Source organism: Megascapheus bottae, chromosome 10, assembly GCF_031878675.1.
Source record: "Megascapheus bottae isolate mThoBot1 chromosome 10, mThoBot2.hap1, whole genome shotgun sequence".
Classification (NCBI taxonomy): domain Eukaryota; kingdom Metazoa; phylum Chordata; class Mammalia; order Rodentia; family Geomyidae; genus Megascapheus; species Megascapheus bottae.
The window spans coordinates 31,148,924-31,170,719 of NC_143518.1; the positions used below are offsets into that span (position 1 = coordinate 31,148,924).

Genomic DNA, 21,796 nt, shown 5'->3' on the forward strand with positions numbered 1-21,796 from the left:
GCAGTGAATTCGAGACTAGACTAGGTATCATAGTTGAGACTCTGTCTCCTGTCTCAGAAAGAGAAGAGGGGAGAGAGGAAGAGAGGAAAGGGAATGAAGGGATAGAGGGAAGGAGAATGGAGGGAGGAAGGGAAGGAGGGAAGGAGGAAAGGGAGAGAGAAGGAATAAAGGAAAGAAGGAAGGAAGGGAGGGAGGGAGGGAGGGAGGGAGGGAGGGAGGGAGGAAAGAACGAAAGAAGGAAATAACTACTCTCAGCAGTTGGCCTATGATGCTGGCAGCATCTGTCTGCCGCCCTACCTCCCCTGAGAACATACTTCAGCTGAAGGGCCATCAGTGCTTTAGGGATTCTGGGGACAAGAGGATACTGAAATCAGTGCTGACTGGGACATCCTTTGGTTCTGACTGAAGAGTAGGCACAGGGGCTGCTGAGCATATATAAGATCTCTGCACACCCTTGCTTTGTGATATCCATGATATTTTCCCCCTTATACAAAATAACAGGAGCAACAACATGCTGCCTATGTTGAGGTTCCTTTGGGAAGCATTTAGTGGAATGCATGACACATTATAGCCTCCGGTAAATAGGCTACCGGTAATGGTAGCCTTTTATTTTTTGGAGGTCATGGGGATTGAACTCTGGTCCTGGATGCAGCTCAAGGCTACCACCCTACCCTAGGGCCTGGGCATTGTACCTGAGCTCTTCAGCTCAAGGCTACCTCCCTACCCTTCAGCCACAGCCCCACTTTCAGTTTTCTAGTGGTTAATTGGAGATGAGAGTCTCACAGTCTTTAGTACCTGGGCTGGCTTTGAACCTCGATCCTCAGATCTCAGCCTCCTGAGTAGCTAGGATTACAGGTGTGAGCCACCATGCCCAGCTGGGCAGTGCCATTAATTAATAATACCTTACTTTTGAGGTTTACACCACTGCTGTGATCAACCCAAACCTGTCCCCACAAATTCTTTGCTCTTTGGCTCCCCTGGCCTCAGTCTGGCTCCAGTAAACAAAGATCTACCTTTAACTTCATTTTTTGGTTTCCAGACCTCAGATCTTTCTAGATTACTAAAGTTAAAGATCTCATCATACACACACACACACACACACACACACACACACACACACACACACACACACACCTATCTTAATTCCCAGAACTTCAGACCCCTTTCACTTCTGAGTCCTACCCTTGGCCTTGATCCAGAATCTACCATCGTCTACCCCAGTCTCTTGGCCTTTCTACTTGTCACCTTCTCAACTATAATCACTTCCCCGCCCCCCCCACCTCCAATAGTGCCCCTTGATACAGCCTGAGCCTTGTGGACCCATCTATGTGGCTAGTTGAGGATGGAAGGGAAAGGTCACATCCACTCTAACCCATGTGAGGTGGCACCAAGAGATCAGTGAGCCCTACACAGCTGTTGTCACAGGAGATAGATTTAAACTTGATGTGAGTAGATACATCCTGATCATGGTCCCTTCTTATGAGGTCATCAGTGGATGCTTTCGTAACCAGTGAGGTAGGTAAAGGGCAAAAACAATGTCTTAGACCCGCAGTCAGGTGGACCGTTGGATGGCCACTCCCATATATGGGCCCCAGACACGTGCCAGTTCATTCATTCATTCCCCTGATAAATACCTGATGGCTCACTGCTCATCTTGGAGAAGACTTGGAAATCATGTCCAGGCTGTATTTCCTTGGCCTTGAAGATTTATTCCTACTTGTGATTCCAAAATCAGATGGGAAGAAATCACAGCAATTGGCATCTGGGCCAACAGATCTGAAGAGAACTTGAGTTCTGACCAAAGCTCCCAAAGCTAATGTAATGACTTAGGTCCAAATGTCAAGGGATAGCAAAGTGGTCCTTCTTAATCACTTATGGGCTGCCCAGGGTCCCCAGCGCAGCCATTCTCACTATTCTTTGTCTCCATTAGATACATATGGTCTCATTCAGTTCAGCCACATGGAACTCATCATGGTTTTATAAATAGTTACAACTGCAGTGTTCTACACTAAAGTCACCCATGAGACTGCAGAGCCAGACTGTGTCAGCAAACCACCATAGGGTGTATAGGAGAACCTGTGATGCCCATTTCTTTTTATAATGTGTTCCAGTACTGAGACTTGAACTCAGTAACTTCAGCTCTTGGCTTTTTTGCTCAAGGCTGGAGCTTGACCACTTGAGCTACACCTCACTTCTGGCTTTGTGCTGTTTAATTGAAGATAAAGATCTCATAGGCTTTTCTGCCTGGGCTGGTTTCAAACCACAATGTCCATATCTCAGCCTCCTAAGTAGCTGGCTTTACCAGCATGAGCCACCAGTGTCCAGCTAACAAGCTCTTTTCATAAATGGCCCACTAGGTCTCATGCTAGGAATCTCCACCTAACATAAAAACGTATTTGCTTTTAGCCATCTCACCTACCTGTCTATGACAAGACACAAATGGGGGGGTGGAAAGAAAAAGGTGAATCTTCTTGGTATCAAAGTCTTTCACAGTCACAGGAGCTGTAGGAGTCTAGACTCTGATAAGGGCTCTAGAGTGGTGCTGCCACCTTTACCACCTGGTACACAGCATGAAAACCTGACAGCTAGCAAGTCTGAGATGCCGGTCAGAGCTCAGAACTTCAGAAAGTGCCGTGTAAGAAATTCAATCAGACAAAGCTGGGAGACTGGAGAGGAAAATGGATGCCGCCCTAGCACGAGCACCAGGGATGCTATCCTGAGTACCCAGTGGCCTTAGAGCCTAGGTGGGCACCAGTTACATGGCGTTCTGTTTTCTGGTAGCAGCTCACCCATGGGACACAGCCACTATGTCTCCTCCTTCCCTTTGTGAGAGGAAACCTCACTCTCTATCAACACAAGGACCAAGGTCCTTGGGTCAAAGCATCGGGCCCTCTCCTTCTTCATGAGGTTGTTTATGGTGCCACCTTGGTTGTATAGATAAGAAAAGTGAGAATAAAAAGGTCTGCATTTGGGGACCAGGAGTTTGGCCTAGTGGTAGAGTGCTTGCCTAGCATGCACGAAGACCGGGGTTTGATTCCTTGGTATCCCACATACACAGCAAAAAGCCGGAAGTGGTGCTGAGGCTCAAGTGGTAGAGTGCTAGCCTTGAGAAAGTCCAAGTACAGTGATCAAGCCCTGAGCTCAAGGCCAGGACTGGCAAAAAGAAATGTATAAAAAAAAGGTCTGCTTTTGGAGCAAGCAGTCCAAAAGTCTCAAGTAGCTGGCCAAAACAGCTTGAACAGCAGTTTCTGACCAGGCTGGAAGCTTCCAAAGCAGGTGCTTTGTAGGGTTTTTTTTCCTATAGGACTTTTATGAAATGAGTATTTGTCTATCTTTTAGGTCTTTTGTGTTATCCACAGAGTCTAACAGTGATGACAATGTAAGGTCTCAGAAAACCCCTTTCTATACCTACATACCGTGACTGGATCATTTCTCTCCCTATTTTAGTGTCCCTACTAAGGAAATGATGTATGATCATCTGCCCTTTCTTTACTTTGTGTGCATACAGGGAAGAAAGTCCCATTTGAAGAAGTCCCATTTGACTAGTTAACAGCTAGTCAACATCTGTTTCAAAAGTACAACACTAATAGTTTCCATTTGAAGCACCTATTATGTGCTGGGTGCTGCTTCCTCTTATCCTACCCTAGACTTGGACATGAACAGTGCTTTGCTCTTGTAGGAGGGCCTCAGGCCTGCCTGACTCCAAAGTGAACTAGAAGCTGCTAGAGGACATGGGGGAAAACTCTGCTTGGGACTAGGCCCTGTGCATGCTAAGGGGTCAGAAGGCCTTGCCACTAGGCCTAGTGATCATGACCCTTGTAAGAGACAGAGGCTGGGTCTGTACAAGTGCCCTGGAGATGAGAGCAAACACACTTGAATGAGCAAGGCTGGTCAACCTTAAACACCTCTCTAGGAGAAGGAAGGACACTTTGCTCCAAGAAATTCAGAATTTGATACAGAAACAAAACATCCTCAAACATGCTCCAGAAACCTGGCTACCAAGCAAAGCCCTCGAAAAGAAACACATCAGCCCAGACCCTCAACAAAGCAGCCAGGACCTCTGTCTTCCATAGTGATGAGTCCATACATTGTAACAAAGCATTTCCAGTGCTAGAAAAACCATGGGAATGACAGGAGAGTGGGGAATGAAAGAGGCCGCCCCTTAAATATGCAGCCTCTCCCAATGCTAATGACTCTTAGAAAACACTGGATATTGTCTTTTTCTGCAAGAGGAAAAGATGTTTTCCTGTGTGCCAGAGAGAAAAGGATGTGGTGAGAGAGGAAGGCAGCGGAAGGGGGGGTGGGAGGAGAATATTTACAGGCAGGCTTCTTGGAGTCTGACATAAACAGTGCAGAATGAGAAAAATCCTAATTTTAAAACTTACTCTGTAATCATGGTGTAAACCATCTTGAGAATCAGGACATATGCCAGGGCCGGGGCTGGGAATTGGTGTCTGAGGGGCAGAGCAGCTGTCCAGAGGCAGCGGGCTTCATGACTCGTCAGATGACACACAATTTTGGCTTAGATCCCCTCCAACTTCCCCCACTTGCCATCAAGCCCTCCCCCGACCCAGGCCCCACCTGCTCAGTGTCTCTTCTCCTTTTGCCTCCCTCCAAAGATGGCTCCCAATTCCTCCCAGGAAGAAATTTGGAGAGAGAAAATGTAACAAAATTGAAAATGACAGAGTGACACTCCCCTCAGCACTAAGTGGAGAAAAGCCTGAATTCTCACAGAAAATAGTGTTCCCTTTAACTAAACTTTCCTCCTCCCTAACTGGTAATTTCCTTGGGTTCCAACCATAAAGGTTAAGAGAGAAGATAGGAGCCTCCTTCCCTCCCTCTGAGCACAGCACAGTTAACTCAGCAGCTGGCATGCCTTTAAAGAGCAGGCCTTATACAGCGGTTAGACCACAAACTCTCTGAACAGAACTGGCTCTCAGGAAGTTACAAGTCAGCGCTGATGCTGGGGTGATGGGATCAGAACTGATTGATTCTCAGCCTCAGAACTGGAGCAGAGTCTTAGAGTCTTCTGCTGAACCTTCATTAACCCTATAGTTGGTGGATTTTGGAAAGCTGGAGATGAGAGGCTGGGTTAGAACCTGGATAGGCATTGTAAGGAAAGAGAAAAGCTAATCAGCAATTTCAAAATGTTTTACTATTTTAACAACTGGTAGAGTTGTTAATAGAGGTTCTTAGGTAGATCCTAATATCATCTACAACTATTGCTGTTTGTTAGAGCTTTGGGATCATTTGGCACAATGCAGGCACCACAAGCCAGAATGTGATTTAGAGTCAGGTCTTGGGTTTGCCACAGAGATCTGCCCCCTCATTTTCTGTGTGGCCTTTCCTTTTTCTATAATGGGAGGCAGAATGGTACCACCCTTATGTAATTGATAGACAAAGTGAGTGTGATGCTGTTTGTGAGAATATTTTATAACTGTAAAGACTAAGCAAGTAGGAAAAAAAATTTTGTAACAAAACAGAAAAAAATGTGGATCGAAACAACCGAGGGTTCCAGAGCTGGCCATCCAACTGTGTCCTGTCATTGTTTGTGCCTAATGTTCATAGGCTCCCAGCTAAGAATTCAATGGGCATATTTCTAAATAGGTAAGTTTTAACACAAGGTAATAGAATGTTAAAAAAAACAAAAAACAAGTTCTATCCTCATACCAAGACAACATATCTTTATCACAAATGCAAGATGATGTTGGATGTTAGAATCTTAGACATCTTCAATGTTACAATGTGGCAGCAGAATGTAGGGGTTCTTCAACCCCACCCTATATTCGTTTAAGAAATAATCACCTGTCAGAAAGAATGACATCGCCCCATTTGTAAGGAAATGAAAAGGCTTAGAAAAAAATCATATTACGTGAAGTAAGCCAGACTCAAAAGAATATAGGCTCAATGGTTTCCCTCATTTGTCATAATCAGTAGAAACCTTGGGCTCTCCTAGCAGAGATTCACAATAGAACAAAACCTAGATACATAAGGCCATATAGGATGATGCTAAATGAAAGGACCTCCAGGATATAGAAACAAAAGCCATATAATGAGTGATTGTTGTCCTTAATGTACTATGTTACCTCTCATCTCTTTTGTTGTCCCTTGGTTATCTCATATTGTTACAATATTTCACCTTGTTATCTGATATATTGTATATATGCTTATTTGGTTATTTGAAATAGGATAGGGAAAGGGGGGAAACAAGATAGGGGGGGAAGTGGGAGCCAAGACATGAGAAAGGGTATCAATGTATGTGAAGTAATGCACCTTTCTAGCTGGTGAATATAATGTGACCCTTCTATTAATTATAATAAAAATATATGAAAAAAGGAAATAATCACCTATCAAGCATGTGACAAAACTCTTTTCAGAATCCTGACCATCCTTTAGGCCCAAAACTAAGCCCATACAATAGACTGACATTTGGGAGCTAGACTGGGAAATGATCTGCACAGTCCCTAGCCGCATGTTTAGAGTCATTGGCCTGGGAATGCTGAGATCCCAGGCACCCAGAAGATGCTCTAGGAGGTGCTCTCAGATCTACAAGCTCCTTGTCAAGCAAAGAAGAAGATATCAGAATGATTCCTTGCAAGCGTAAGGCCAGGCCAGGGCTCCTCTTACCTGGGTCTCAGTTCAGCACCAGCCTGGATCCTAGGCTCGCCTAAAACCATCCATCTTCCTTGTGTAGTTCCCTGCCTCCCATCCCACACTGCATGAGGGGATATTAGTAGTTATAAAGCCCTTGTGTACCTGTCCATGCCTGACTCCAAGCATAGTGTGGCCAGCCCCTGACCTCTCCAGGTACTTCAATGACTGCAAGGCCTCCAGGGCTACTTAGAGTGGTTGCTCTGACCCTTGGCAGGGCTGGGTAGACACGACTCATTTGAATAAAATGCTTAGCCTGAGCGTCTGTGTTTGAGATTTGCCTCTTTCTTCTAAAACTGAAATGCAGAAAGCACAAAGGTTGCAATAGTCAATGTTTTCATTATTAGGCCCATTGGTGAGTCTATTAGTTGTGAGCTTTGGGTCAATGGCTAATTGTCCAGACTGAAAACAATGTTTATCACAGTAAGGAAGAGGGTTGAGAGATAAGGCAGGGAATGAGATAATAACTAATATCACATTGTGTTATGGTTTACAAAATGTTGGCTCAAATACTATCACCAGATCCTTTCATTCATTGTGATAGGGAAAGAAGCCTCCTATTGTTTTCCTTTCCATTTTACACAGGAGGAGCCTGAGACTAGAGGAGGACCTTGCCTGAGGTTCGCCAGCTTTTAATTTGAACAAACATGCATATCTACTGAGGGAAGTTTTGGTACTTTCTAATCCTATAGTAGGCACAAGAAAGAGCTCAAAAGAGCTCTTCCACAAGTGTGGTGCTGGAATAAAAGTGTGGTGCTGGGGTTGAGGTCCAAGAGACCTGGGTTTAAATCCTACCTCAGCCCTTTCCATCTCTATAATTTGGTGTGGTTAATCTGAGCTTTTCCCTTGTCTATTAAATATAATTCCTGGCTGGTGTAGCTAGCTCCAACTGTTTGACACTAGAGCTTCCAGATTAGTTTCCTTCTTTCCCTAATCAGGTCTCCATCTCTTGCTTACTACTTCCTATCCCATTTGCTCTGTGCCCCACTCTGCTAAATATTCCCCTTTCGTTATGCTAATTTTCATACCAAGTACATCAAGTAAGATCCATTAACATCTCTGTGTTAGGAATGAGAAACTAGTTCCAAAAGAGCGAAGGTATTGTCCAGTATACACAGCCAGAAAATACAGCGCAAAGTTTAATGTCCCGGGGAATCTGGATTCAGAAGTCATTTTGTGGCCATTCTGTCAACCAGCTCTCCACCTCATCTCTCTCTTTCCCTTAATTGCCCAACCTCTTAAAGCATGGATACTTTCTTGTGCTTGTTCATTTCCTCCACAACCCCTTCCAGAACAGCCCACACTAGTCTACCCTTACTGTTGTCTTGATAATCAATAAGCCCAGTGGCCTTTACTGAATCTTACTCCGATTTCTGTGGTTTTTTGACATTGCCAGCTCCTGAAATTCTCTTCGGCTTAGAATATGTGTTATTCCTTTTCTCTGGTTACTTCTCTGGTTTGCCCTATTTAAACAAGCCTCTGAAGATCCTTCTCATTCTCAAAGATCTCACCCAGCATACTCACACCAAGAGTCCTTTCAAGCAGATGATTGACTAATGTAGATCTCTAGCTCTGACTTTCATTATTATTATTATTATTATTATTATTATTATTATTATATTTACCTGTGCAAAGGAGTTGACATTTAACAAAGCAGTTTGTGAATACAATATATCTTAATCAATGTCGTCCCTTTCAACATTCTCACCTATCCCTCTCCTACCCATCCCTTCCCTCCCTGTTCCTAATTTTCTAGGATATACATTGGATTCTTATCTGCATTTTCCCTCTCTTCTTCTCTTCATTTTTCTACCCCTTTTCTAACTCTTTCTTCTGAGCTTTAAACCAAAGTTTACAATGACCTCACAGGCAGTATTCACCTGACCAGACAACTCCACAGAAGTAGCAGTGTTCAAATTGAAACCATTATCTCCTCATATCATTCACTTCAGATCAGTTTAATCCTTACTTATTTGATACTTTTTTTCATCTCTTTCTGCATTCTAGGCACCAGAGATAGAGCAATGAAAGAATCATATGAAATATTTGCCTGTTTAGGAGTCATAATTGGGAAGTGGGATGAGGAGAAACAAACCATTAGCAATAATAATCATTTAAATCATTTAAATAATATATTAATAATGTAAATAATATATTGATATGGTATAATCATATACTTAATAGTATATTAGCATACTAAATAGTAAATTAATAATTTAAATAACATATTAAAAGGAAAGAGACTACAAAGGTAAATGGAGAAGAGTGAAGGCCAGTTAGGAGATGGAGAGAAGGTTTTTTGTTTTGTTTTGTTTTTGTTTTTGCCAGTCCTGGGGATTAAACTCAGGGCCTAAGCACTGTCCTTGGGCTTTCTCAAGGCTAGAGCCATACCACTACTTCTGGCCTTTTCTGTGTATATAGTACCAAGGAATTGAACCAGGATCTTCGTGCATGCTAGCAAACACTCTTACCACTAGGCCAAACTCCCAGCAGCAGAAGGTTTTAATGTTAAATGCGGGTACCAGGAAAAGCTGTAGTGAGAGCGGGATATTTGAACCAGGAATGATGTAAATAAGGGAGCAAGCTTTTCCTGTAAAATGAGAAATAAATGTAAAGGTCCTGAGGTAGGAGCTTGTTTGGCATGGACAATGAACAGCACAGAAGCCAGGATCTGCAAGAAGGAGGGGGGGGGGAAAGGACAGGAAGTCAGTAAGGAGATAAAGGATCAGCTCATGCAAGGGCCATGAGGGTTATTCCAAGGACCTGAGCTTTTCCTAAGTGGTAGAGAAGATCTGAGAACATTTTGAGCTGAGGAGTAAAATAATGTTATGTATGTTAAACTAAATCACTGCAGCTAGCAAGTGGAGTAAAAAAAACAACAACAGTCATCTGAATTAGAGGTCTTAGCAAAAACAAAAATGATTAGGTAAGTTAGTGAGAAAAGTTGAATCCTACATATATTTGAGAGCATCAATTGGATTTTCTGGTGGATGCTCTATGGCATGTAAGAGAAATATAAAGAGTAAGTTTAACTAGGACAGTTGAGAAGATGGGTGAATTGGGAGAGAATTATGAAAGGGGTAATATTGACAAGATGCACTGCACTCAAAAACCAACATGGTAATTTGAAACCCCTTTGTACAAGTACTTAAAGATTTTCCTTGTGTGATTTCAATGTTTTTGGCAAGTAGACAGCTGAGGGTATGGATTTGGAGGAAGCATCCCAGTCTGGATATATAAATTAAGTAAAAATTAAACCCATGGGAACAGATGAGATCACCAATAAAGTGTGAATCAATAGAAGATAAGGAAGCCAAAGGCTGATGCCCCAATGTCAAAGTGTTGAGAATTGAGGCCAAACAAGGAAAGGTCACTGAGAAAGAGCTGGTAGGCTATAGGGGAAAGGAGTGTGCTGGCATGTACTGTGTGTCTCACATCCTGTTTGTGGCTCCATCCCTACTGTCTCACAGAGAAGCCAAGGACATTTTCAGGCTGAAACACTGCTGTGGGTGAAAGGATGGGTATCAAATGCCAGGGATATAAGATCACAAACTTGCTACTTCTATGAATAATCTTATAAACACATACATCCTCCAGGACCACAACAGGATACCAAACCTCAGAGAGTCTAGCTTTATAGTATCTCTCGCCTCTGTCTCTGTCTCTGTCTGTCTGTCTGTCTGTCTGTCTCTCTCTCTCTGTCTCTCTCTCTCTCTCTCTCTCTCTCTCTCTCTGTCTCTCTCTCTCTCTCTCTCTCTCTCTCTCTCTCTCTCTCTCTCTCTCTCTCTCTCTCTCTCTCTCTCTCTCTCTCTCTCTCTCTCTCTCTCTCTCTGCCAGTCTTGGGCTTAAGCTCAGGGCCTGAGGACTGTCCTTGGATTTTTCTCAAGGCTAGAACTCTATCACTTGAGCCTTTTCTAAGTATGTGGTACCAAGAAATCGAACCCGGGTCTTCGTGCATGCTAGGCAAGCACTTTAACCACTAGGCCAAACTCCCAGCCCTATCTCTCTCTCTTTTAACAAAGAAAATACTTCCCAGTTCCTAGAGTTCATTTCCATAAATACTATTTTGTATAATTAGACACATGCACCTTTGTGTTCCTCTCCCAAGAGTCTCCTCCTTTGGTCTCACTGTGTGTGAATGCCTAGAGTCCTGTATCATTTACCATGCCCCCATGTATTTTAAGTCCAGCTTCCACATACGAGAGGAAACATTCAAGGTTTGTCTCTCTTACCTCACTTAACATTGTAGTACATCTTCACCATGCTACCTCCATCCCCTTCATCACTAGTCTAAAGACTTATTTAAAATTATCTGGAGTATTGTAAAAGCTCCTCAAGATCCTCATTCCCTTTAGTTCTAGAAATCTCCTTTGTAGATATCTTTTCTTCCTAAGATATCCTCTCCTGTACACAGTCCCACTACCTCCAAGATGAAGCCCAAGTGCTGAAGCCCGTGATTAAAGGCACTCCACAAGTGAATGCTTTGTCTCACTGGCTTAATCTCACTTTTCCCAGCACTTGCTCCCCTCTACCCCCCTACCACACACACAAAGTGTTTTATTTCTCTGTTTCCCAAACATCACCTATTTGTATTGTTGTGCTTGAACTATGATGGAACCACTCATTTTCCCCTGAAGCTTTCCCACTATTTTAGCCAGACTGGATGTGTATGTGTCTAGGATTCCTTATCATTTGCTATCTCTGCCACTTGTTTATTGGTATGTAACGATTATGAATCATTGCCAAAGTACATTGATACTCTTTCATTCAGTTTTATTTAAGTGTGTCTTACCTCTCCTTTAAGGAAAAATAACTTCCATTGCAAGTCTGAGAGCTGTCCTTATAATAGTTAAATGATAATAAATGTTAGAGTTAAAGGTGAGAAAATACATAAAGTGTGAAGGTGTGATTTAAAAAAAAGGCTTTATTGTATACAAGCTCTACTAAACTCCAGGAATATTGCATGAAATGGTTCAGATGAAATATTTAATCCTTAAATGTGTATTAAGTTTGACTGTGTACCAGCAATGTGCTAGATATTAAAGATTCAAAAATAAGTCACAGTGTCAAGGAAATCCTAATGTAATGGGAAAAAATAGACACATAAAGTAAAAGTTAGAAGCTGAACTCTGTAGATCTGAACATATCCATGGTGAGGTGGAAAGGAGGTTTCCTGAACCAGCTGATTGGTGGGATGATTTTCAGAGGGCAGTGAAATTTTATTAGGAAAAGGCATGTATAGGCACAGGACACAATATGAAAAGTAAATGAGGTGGATGTGAGAAAAAACATGATGCCTGTATGAGAGAGAGAGATCCTGGAGAGCCATGTCTGTTCAGTTAAGAAAACTGATTTTAGACTGTGGGAGATACCAATGATTTCCATGTAGAAGAGCCCTAGAAAGGTTTTTGCATATAGAAAAAAACATGAGCAAAATTGCATTTCTTTATACTTAGGCAGCTTAAGGAACCAACTGAAAAGGAATCAGGGTTAGAAATAGAGGCCAGTTATTGATTGTTTATTACAGTAGAACAGGTAAGAGAGACTTAGAGATAGACTGAATGAAGGTAATAAGACAGAGAAAAGGAGATAAATGTAAGCATTACTTATGGGATAAAAATTCACAGGATGCAGTGATGTTAGCAGGTAGCCATCTAGGTAAGGAAATAAGAAGAGTCAAAATTGGCCTTCATTTCTAGCCTGGAAAAATGGATACATTAGCAAGAGTTCTGGTTTATGTTAAGAATGGAAAGTACAATAGGGGTGAAACAGAATCTGAAGTGCCTCTGGTGCCATAGTCACAACAGTTCTCTTATGTGGTCTCTGGGAGACTCGCGGTTCTACCATTCTTGGAACTTTTCAGGGACTTCGTGGTTCTACCGTTCTTTGAAGGTTCTACCATTCTTGGAACTTTTCAGGGACTTCTAAGAAACCATTATCAAAACCATTTTATCAGCCACTTAAACTAGCCAGGCCTTTTCTTTTTTTTTTTTTTTTTCCCAGTTCTGGGCTTGAGCTCAGGGCCTGAGCACTGTCCTTGGACTTTCTCAAGGTTAGAGCTCTACCACTTGAGCCTCAGCACCACTTCTGGCTTTTTTCTATGTATGTGGTACTGAGGAATCGAACCTGGGTCTTCGTGCATGCTAGGCAAGCACTTTAACCACTAGGCCAAACTCCCGGCCCAGCCAGGCCTTTTCTTAAGCATAACTTTTCCTTTTTCTTTAGAAACTAAAATCTACTGCCTTGGGATAAACATAATTATTTCCAAAATAAATAGAAGTACTTTTCTAATAGGACGCCATTCCCTATTTGCTAAAGTCAAGTCATAATGAGTTTTGATGACTGTAAATCAGGTTATCGCTAAATAGATCCCTATATAGATCTTGGGTCCCACAGGCTGCAGAAGAGAAACTGCTTTAGAGTTCAAGCGATCCTGAAACAGTAGCCACAGAAGAGAGTAGATGAAATCAATGTGTCACCTCCCAAGGTCTCTGTACTTAAAATTTCCTTGACCAGATACCTTTATTGCATTATGATAACTACTAAGAAATAATTACTAGAGAGCCAAGCACTGGTGTATCATGCCTGTAATCCTAGATAATCAAGAGGCTGAGGTCTGATGATTGTAGTTCAAAGCCAGTCCCGGCAGGAAAGTTTTTGAGACTCTTATCTCCAATAAACTACAAAAAAAAAGCTGGAAGTGGAGACATGGCTCAAGTGGTAGAGTGCCAGCCTTGAGCGAAGAGAAGCTCATGAACAGTGACCAGGCCCTGAATTCAAGCCTCATGACTGGCCAAGGAAAAAAAGGGGGAGGGAGAGATTTAGATTTCCTATTTCAGATACTCCACAAAGCAGAGTCTCTAACTTCTATCCCAAGGCAGAAATAATAATGTGCCCTCTTTGTTGTTATCTCCAGTTTTGTTTTGTTTTGTTTTTAAGAAAACTTGAAACCAAAGACCTGGAACCAATCTTTGTGATTATTTCTTTTTCTTTTGACAGTCTTGGGGCTTAAATTAAGGACCTAAGCCCTGTCCTTGGGCTTTCTCAAAGGTAGAGCTCTACCATGTGAGGCACAGCACCATTTCCAGCTTTTTTTTTTCTATGTATGTGGTACCGAAGAATTGAACCTGGGTCTTCATGCATGCTAGGCAAGCACTCTACCACTAGGCCAATCTCCTGGCCCCTATGATTATTGTTGTTAATGTGCTATGTGAAGTTATTTCTTTTCTCTTTTTTTCCACTTATGGTTAATCTCATGTGGTTACTGTATCTGACTTAGTTACCTGGTATGATATATATATATATATATGTTTATTTGAAATAGGGAAGGGAAAGGGAAAAACAAGATGATTGGGAGGAGGTAGGGGAAAGGAAAGGGGAACAAAAATATGAGAAAGGGCATTAAGGTACAAGAAGTAATGTACGTACCCATTACTTGATGAATGTAACTGTAACCCCTCTATACATTATCCCTACAATAAAATACAATAAAAAAAAGAAAGAAAGAAAACCTGGAATCAAATCATTACATTGTCCTTCTGACCCAAGTCCCTGCTCATGGCTCTAGAAGCAAAAATATGAACTATGGTCTGGGAACGTGGCCTAGTGGTAGAGTGCTCACCTCACATGCACAAACCCTTCGGTTCAATTCCTCAGTACCACATATACATACAAAAAAGCCCAGAAGTAATGCTGTGGCCCAAGTGGTAGAGCACTATTCTTGAGAAAGCTCAAGGACAGTGCCCAGGCCCTGAGTTCAAGACCTAGGACTGGCCAAAAACAAAATGTGAACTGTAAAGTTTCTACAGAGAAAGTAAGTGAATTGGCCGGTGTTATAACAGAATAAACAGACTAAAAACCCCACTTAAAACCATATTCCCTAAGGGATATACCATGGTTAGCACAGTGTTAATGCCTGCCCTTGTCACATAGAAGAACACAAAGGCCAGCAGGGCTTTGTCCCTAACCAAAATTAAAAACAGGTTTTGGAAAACACAGAAAACAAATGTTTGATGACTGATAAATTGCCTTAGCCCTTTGGCTTGGGGCTCAAAGTGTGGCCATTCTGTGAATCAAGTAAGCCGATTGGTTTCCACAATCTCTGATGCTCATATGATAATTTTTCATTCAAATAACAAGGAGTCCCCTTTGTTCAGTAAGAAGAGGCTATGAGATGATCTGGGAGCTGCACTGCCTTGTGTATCAGACTGAGCCGTCTGGCTTGATAGCAGGTCTGTTCCCATTACTAAGTTTTTCCAACCACCACATCCTATATTCCAGCCATTATCAAGGGTATGAAGATAAGTGACGTTTCCTGCTCTTGCTGCTATGGATTCACCTCCTCCCAGGACAGTCTAGCTCACTTTTCCTGTATGACTGGGATAAGAAATGCTGAGGGTCGGGGCCGGGAGTTTGACCTAGTGGTTAAAGTGCTTGCCTAGCATGCATGAAGACCCGGGTTCGATTCCTCGGTACCACATACATAGAAAAAAGCCGGAAGTGGTGCTGAGGCTCAAGTGGTAGAGCTCTAGCCTTAAGAAAATCCAAGGACAGTACTCAGACCCTGAGCTCAAGCCCAGGACTGGCACAAAAAAAAAAAAAAGAAATGCTGAGGGACAGCCACATGCAGAGGTTGGGAACTGCACATTCCCATGGGATGGTAAGCAAGGCTGAAAGATGCTGATGTGCTATCAGCATCACCTTGCCTCTGAAACTCCCTTTTAGGCCATTTGGCTAAAGCCTTGAAAGATCTTTTATCACTTCCTAGGAGAAAAAAAAATTTCATACCAAATAAGGTCACTATGTCTCAGCTGATGAATGGAACAGTCACAGGCTTTCATTATTAAAATCTTAGACATTATTACCAAGCATCATTCCTGGTTCTAGAAGTGGAGATATGGAGAAGATCCTTACCAGGTTCCAATCCAGTTCCCTATGGCTACCCAAATTGCTATGAGCTCATTGAACAGCCTGAGTCTCCTCCACTCTGGCTTCCTCCAACACTAATGACATATAGTAGTCAAAAGCATAGCTTGTAGTCAATTCCCAGCTCTACCTCTTATAGCCTGTCAGGCACTTGACTTACAATTTAGAAGTCCATTATACTGCAGAATATTCTGAACTTGAACTGAGACAGCAAAGTACTTCTTAGCACAATGGTTCGGATAGAGTAAGCATTCCACAAGTTAGCAGAGTCACCACCATCATCATCCTTACATACAGTGGTCTATGATGGGGGAAAAGGAAAGAAACACTGGAGTAGACCACATATTCTCCTCCCTCCTTCTTCTTGTATGAAGGTAGGGGAAATCCAGGAAGAGTAGAAAGACACCCAGACTATCAAGCAATTATGATTCTAGGCTGGACTAAAAGCCAGAGCTCAATGTGTTCAAGGCCACATCTGCCAGTCTGCAGAACAAAGTTCACAGGTTAGGTAGTAGTTTCTAGAAGTCTCCCCTTCTAGGAGCTTTCTTTATCTGTTTTTTAGGAGCTGGATTCACTGTTGAGTAGAATATAAAACACACTTCCTGAGCAGAAATTCTGCTGCTGTGATTTTCTAAGAATTCAGTATATAGCCTTTCATCTTTGTCTCTTTTTGTTCTCTTCTCCCCCTGGCACCTCCTTTGAGTAGATTAAATGTCAACCACCACTTCTTCCTAAAAAGCAAACCTTACAAATACTCATACTGTGCCCCAACCCCCCCAAACTGTAATTTCTGTAATGGATTGCCTCTCCATTACTGCTTACTGTCATCCCATAACTGATAGCTCCCAGTTCTGATCACACAATGGCCTCTCTAAGCTTCCTGCCTTCAATTGGGTCAGCTAGGGTTTTATTTAACTTGTTTTGGCATTGCTTTTTTTAATTTTTATTTCTGTTTTGAATTGTTCTCATTTAATCCAGAAACATCCCAGCATAGAACTTTTTGGCCTGATTTCCCCCTCCCAAATGTCTCCTTTTGCCCAAGTTGTCTGTATTAGTGAGTGGTGGGCACATCTCCAGCTTTGGAAAAAAAATCATTCAGCCTCTTCTTTTCTTGTGCATCTCTTCTTCTTTGCCAGGTCAAGCTGGGAACTGCCTGACTTGAGGGAAGGGAGAGTAAAAGCCATCAGTGATTCAGATGGGGTGAGCTACCCTTGGTATGGAAACACCACTGAAACTGTGACCCTGGTTGGCCCTACCAACAAGATCTCCAGATTCTCCGTCAGCATGAATGACAACTTCTACCCCAGTGTGACATGGGCAGTGCCAGTGAGCGACAGCAACGTCCCACTGCTTACAAGAATCAAGAGGGACCAAAGTTTCACTACCTGGTTGGTGGCCATGAACACCACCACGAAGGAGAAGATCATTCTACAGACCATCAAGTGGAGGATGAGGGTAGACATTGAGGTAGACCCTCTTCAGTTACTGGGGCAGCGGGCCCGGCTGGTAGGCAGGACTCAGCAGGAGCAGCCTCGGATTCTGAGCCGGATGGAGCCCATCCCCCCTAATGCACTAGTGAAACCCAATGCCAACGATGCCCAGGTCCTCATGTGGAGGCCCAAACGGGGCCCACCTCTGGTTGTGATACCTCCTAAGTAGAAGCAGACTGGCCGACCATGTGCAGAGCACATGCCACCGAGACACATCATGAGGTTGCCAGGGGTGGCAAGAGCCAAACTGAGTTTCTGAGCCAAAGCAGACCTCTCGGTTTGCCAGCCTTCGCAGCTACTCGTGAAAAGTAGAGCTGCTCCTTGGGTGGGAGAACCACAATCCTTAGGAAAAGCCCCTTCCTTTTAGGAATAAAGAAATCACTGATTTGACAGACTTGCTGTGATGACCATGCAAGTAGCCATATTTCGGAGCTGACAAGGATGATTCTTTTATTTGAACTATTGACCATTTCTTTCCTGTGAGATGCAGGGGATGGAAATGAAACTATACAGTGCCTGTGGCAAATGCTGCTTCCCAACCAATTAGAAGTGGGAGTGAAAGCATCCACACCAGGTGTTCATAACACAGTCCTGTGGTCTGACTAGAGGGTGCTGGGAAAATGGGTAGAATGGAAGCCCAGTGTAAAAAGATAATGGGTGACTGGGAGAGGCAAGATTCATCATCAGATTATCAGCCACTCACTAGGATTAAAGGATCACTTAGAAAACTGAGGTAGAGGTGGTTGCTCCATCCTGAAGGAGAAAACTTCTGAGAGCTGTCCAAGGTGCTGATGTAAACTAACTGGCAGAGACTCTGTGGTTCCATTTACCCACTTTTCCCTCCAAAACAATTGCTCATCCAATGCACTTTTGGTCATATTATTTGTAGGTATCATTCCTGTGTTCTGTAGTAGCTAGGATATTTGGGTATCTCATTATGTTTTTGTGACCCAAATTGTGGTCTTTAAAACCTCTTACCCTATGCCCATCACCAGTCTTAACCTTATGAATAAGATTTAGAAGCCATAAAGTCATGAAAACATTTCAACAGATAAGAAAAATATTTTCGTTATTTTTAGTCTCTGGATAATTTGGACAATAAAATTCACACTCCTGTGCATGCACATGCCTACACACACACACACACACACACACACACACACACACACACACACACAGATTTACCAACAGTGCCTACCTCTGTGTCTGTGGCCTTTGTTCATAAAATACACATGCACCATATACTCCTATAAGTTAAGCTTAACTCTGTTTCACACAAGTTTGACTTTTAACTGTTGAGTATTCTGAAGAAGTATTTCCTAAGGCTCCAGAATTTTTCTAATGAACATCTGAACTACAAGCTTGTATATGGCTGAGATCTAGCCAATAAAAACAGGAAGCTAGGTTTTCTTGAGTCAGTCCAATATTAAGGAGTTTTCTGTTACTCCTCTTTACAGTGAGAAATTTCTAGTCCTTTGAGCTTAAATCTCTCCTTTTTAACTCTTCCAGAAAGAGGGCTTTTCCCTTTTATTCTCGATAGTGCCAGTTACTCTTTGAAAACTCCCCAGAAAAAACTATAACATTCCCATGATTTCATTGTATATTTAATGATTGATATTGCAAGCTTAATTTGAGATTATGAAAGTTCAAACCCAGAGCAATTATGTCACAGTCCTATGGCTGCCTCTAAAGATCTGTCTTCTACCAGAGTTTGGAGATGGAGAACTAACAAAACAGGAGGGCTTATTTACTTTATTTAAAGTGTAATTTAGTCTATTTTCTTTGAATCCCTAGTCCCAGGATATGGTACTTGTTTACATAAAAGTGTTATCAGGTCAACATCAAATTATATGGTATTAATCTTACACCCCAACCATCAGCTCCTCTCTATGGATTAGTAATCAATGACTGGTTATTTATAGCAACACATTAATGGCACATCAGTGACTCACAGACAATCCAAAGATATTCCACTGAAATATAATTCAGTTGTTACAGTTGGATTTGTCTGTTCCTTCCTGATCTTTTTTATGGGAAATGTAGCCAGTCACAGCACTCCACGGCTGAACTTACAAAGCTATATGTTTTCTGTAGAGATCTCCAAAACAGAAATCTCTCCTCAGACCAAATTAAATGCCATCTTTATGGCATGTTGGTGAATAAATGCCAGTCTTAGAATGTAATCCATGTTGCTCCACTTTAAGACAACCTGATATTTAAAAATCTAAACTTATAACAACAGATCAATGGGAAATGATTTACATTACAAAATCTTATGCAAGTTGTCAGTCTTCAAATTTCCCAAGCCTGTTAAAATAACATATGCCTTACACAATTATGTTTACACATAATATAACTTTTTCAAGGATGTATCTGTGTTTACAAAGCAGGTGCTGCACACTGACTTAGACTTGTTCCTCCTGAAAAAGAAAATTCACACTTTTCAGAGCTTTAAAGAAAATTACTTCAAGGCAGTTTTCTGGGAAATTATGTAACAAAATATGAGAAAAGTAGATGGAAAGGGTTTATGAAAGTTAAAATCACTATGTAAATATACATTATGGCTATTGTCATTTCATACCGTTGTAAACTTTACAAATGGGTCTCTTAGTTCAAAATAAGCTTGACAGAAAGAATACTTGATTATCCTATAACCAATTTTTTAAGTTATTATTGTTTTATAAGGAAATGACCCCTTTTCTCCCTATGAACTGTAGATCATTACTTTTTTAGCTTAGTCGGGATATTGCCAAATAAAAGGTATTCTTGTAAGAGAGAATTAACCTTGAAATCTTTTGGGGGGTTACTTGCATTCTGCTATCAGCCCTCCTTCCTCTGAAAATACTTGAGTCTGACTTACCAGCTACTATCATTTCAAAAGGACCCACACAGTGCCTTACATTTTAGTTAGGTAATCTTAAGGCTATATTTGAATTCTACACATATATGCACACACGTGCACATGCATGCATGAATGTGCACGCGCACACACACACACACACTCACACACACTCACACTCACAAACACACACACACACACATGCATTCCCATACAGGAATAGTTTCTTGTTGCCACAGCATCTTGAATTTCTGGATATATCATTTTGAATTTTTGAGAATTATGTAAGATCTTACATTCTTAAGTGAGATCCCTTTGAGATCTTTTAATATGATCTCAAAGGAAATTAAGATCCATTTAAACTAGGTTGTCTATTCAGGGGCACTTACCTAATCAGCCATAGGCCAAGAAAAGGTGCGAGATCTCCCAAATCCCATCTCACATTACTTGGGATCTGTAGTCTCTCTTTGTCTCCAGCCAAAACATCATCATCATCATCCCTGACACATTCACCCAAAAGCCAATTAACCTAAAAATTAAAGGCAACTTGAGCCATCCATTTACAAAAGAGGAGGAAAAGTCTTGTTTCTGTATGTTAAAAAAATAATATTCCTGATTTATTTAACCTGGAACAGCTTTTTTGAAGTTGAACCCTTAGTCTGGGCTCTCAGCTGCATGTATGTTATATTCCCAGGTCATTTCTGTAGCCCAGACACTGGTGGGAAGTTTGGAGGTTAACTCCTTTTCTGCCTCCTTTTGACTCCTTTGACCTCAAAGGTCAAATTCATGTTCTAAGTTGTAAAAAGGACAAAGATTTATAGTATATTTTACAACATGCTGCCCAAGGCAGTTTGCTCCTCCTCAAATAGTCTTAGAAGAATACTACTGTCTTGTTCTTCCTCACATTTTACTGAGATTGGTGAGTTAAATGACATATCCATTGGTACACAAATAGGAAAATCTCAGAAGCTAGGATTTCAGATCAAGATCCCACACCACTCTTACTCTCCACGGTGCTGGATCTAGAGAATACATACACATAAAAAGGAAAGGCAAGTCATTTTCACCTACAGTCATTTAGTCCTTACCTATGTACCAAGCAGACATTAATGATGAGAGTGTGAACACTGGTTTCTTATGCAAAGAACCTTGTCATCGCCAGGGAGGTTTGGCCCTGTCAGGAGCTGCAGCATGGGGGAACTGGCAGTTACTCAGCAGCTCTTAGCCCAGGACTTGTAATTAGAGGAATAGCAAATCTGCTCTCTTGGTCTCAGAATCCCTGAAACACCACATATACAAAACCAGGGAGGACATATGCAGGCTGCAGCTGAGATCCCAGTTGAGCGAGGCCCTGCCACCTGCCAGCCCTCAACCAGCACAGCAGGATCAGCCCAAGAGGTGGAAGCCATAGAAACAATGGCTTTCCAGGCCCTGCTTGGCACATTGAACATGCTTGTTAGATCTAAGGGCACAATTAAATATTGCTAGAGCCAGCTCCCAACTGATTTGTGAAGAAAGATGTAAACACACACACACACACACACACACACACACACACACACACACACACACACACACAGGCCCACCGCACTCACAAACTGCAAGCTGAAAAGAAAATTAATCAAAAGCCCAATGAATGCCTGAACTCTATAATTAAGCCTAAATGATCCTTAGATAGAAAGCAAGCTGAGTGAGTAAGCTCAGTGTACACAGATATTTTTACCCCAGAACCTTATTGCCATTCATTTCTTTTGAGATCTTAAGTACATCTGGCTCCCATTTCCCTGGTAGGACATCTGCCTTTCCAGAGCCAAGGTTATTTGGCCATTCCCAGGTACTTTTATTGGAATGCACCTGGAGAGATGGCATGCCACTGTTTCTCCCAGGAGAA

At 42.0% G+C, this 21,796-nt stretch overlaps 1 protein-coding gene across 1 annotated transcript in view; it reads left to right on the forward strand.

Moving 5' to 3' along the window:
• Fam78b (family with sequence similarity 78 member B) overlaps positions 1-17,458 on the forward strand; it is an 82,589-nt gene extending 65,131 nt beyond the window's left edge. The window contains exon 2 of the mRNA XM_090340546.1: positions 16,713-17,458. Within this exon, the coding sequence (XP_090196672.1) occupies positions 16,713-17,235 (523 nt within the window). The 3' untranslated portion in view covers positions 17,236-17,458. The remainder of the gene's footprint in view (positions 1-16,712) is intronic.
• The last annotated feature ends 4,338 nt before the right edge of the window (positions 17,459-21,796 follow it).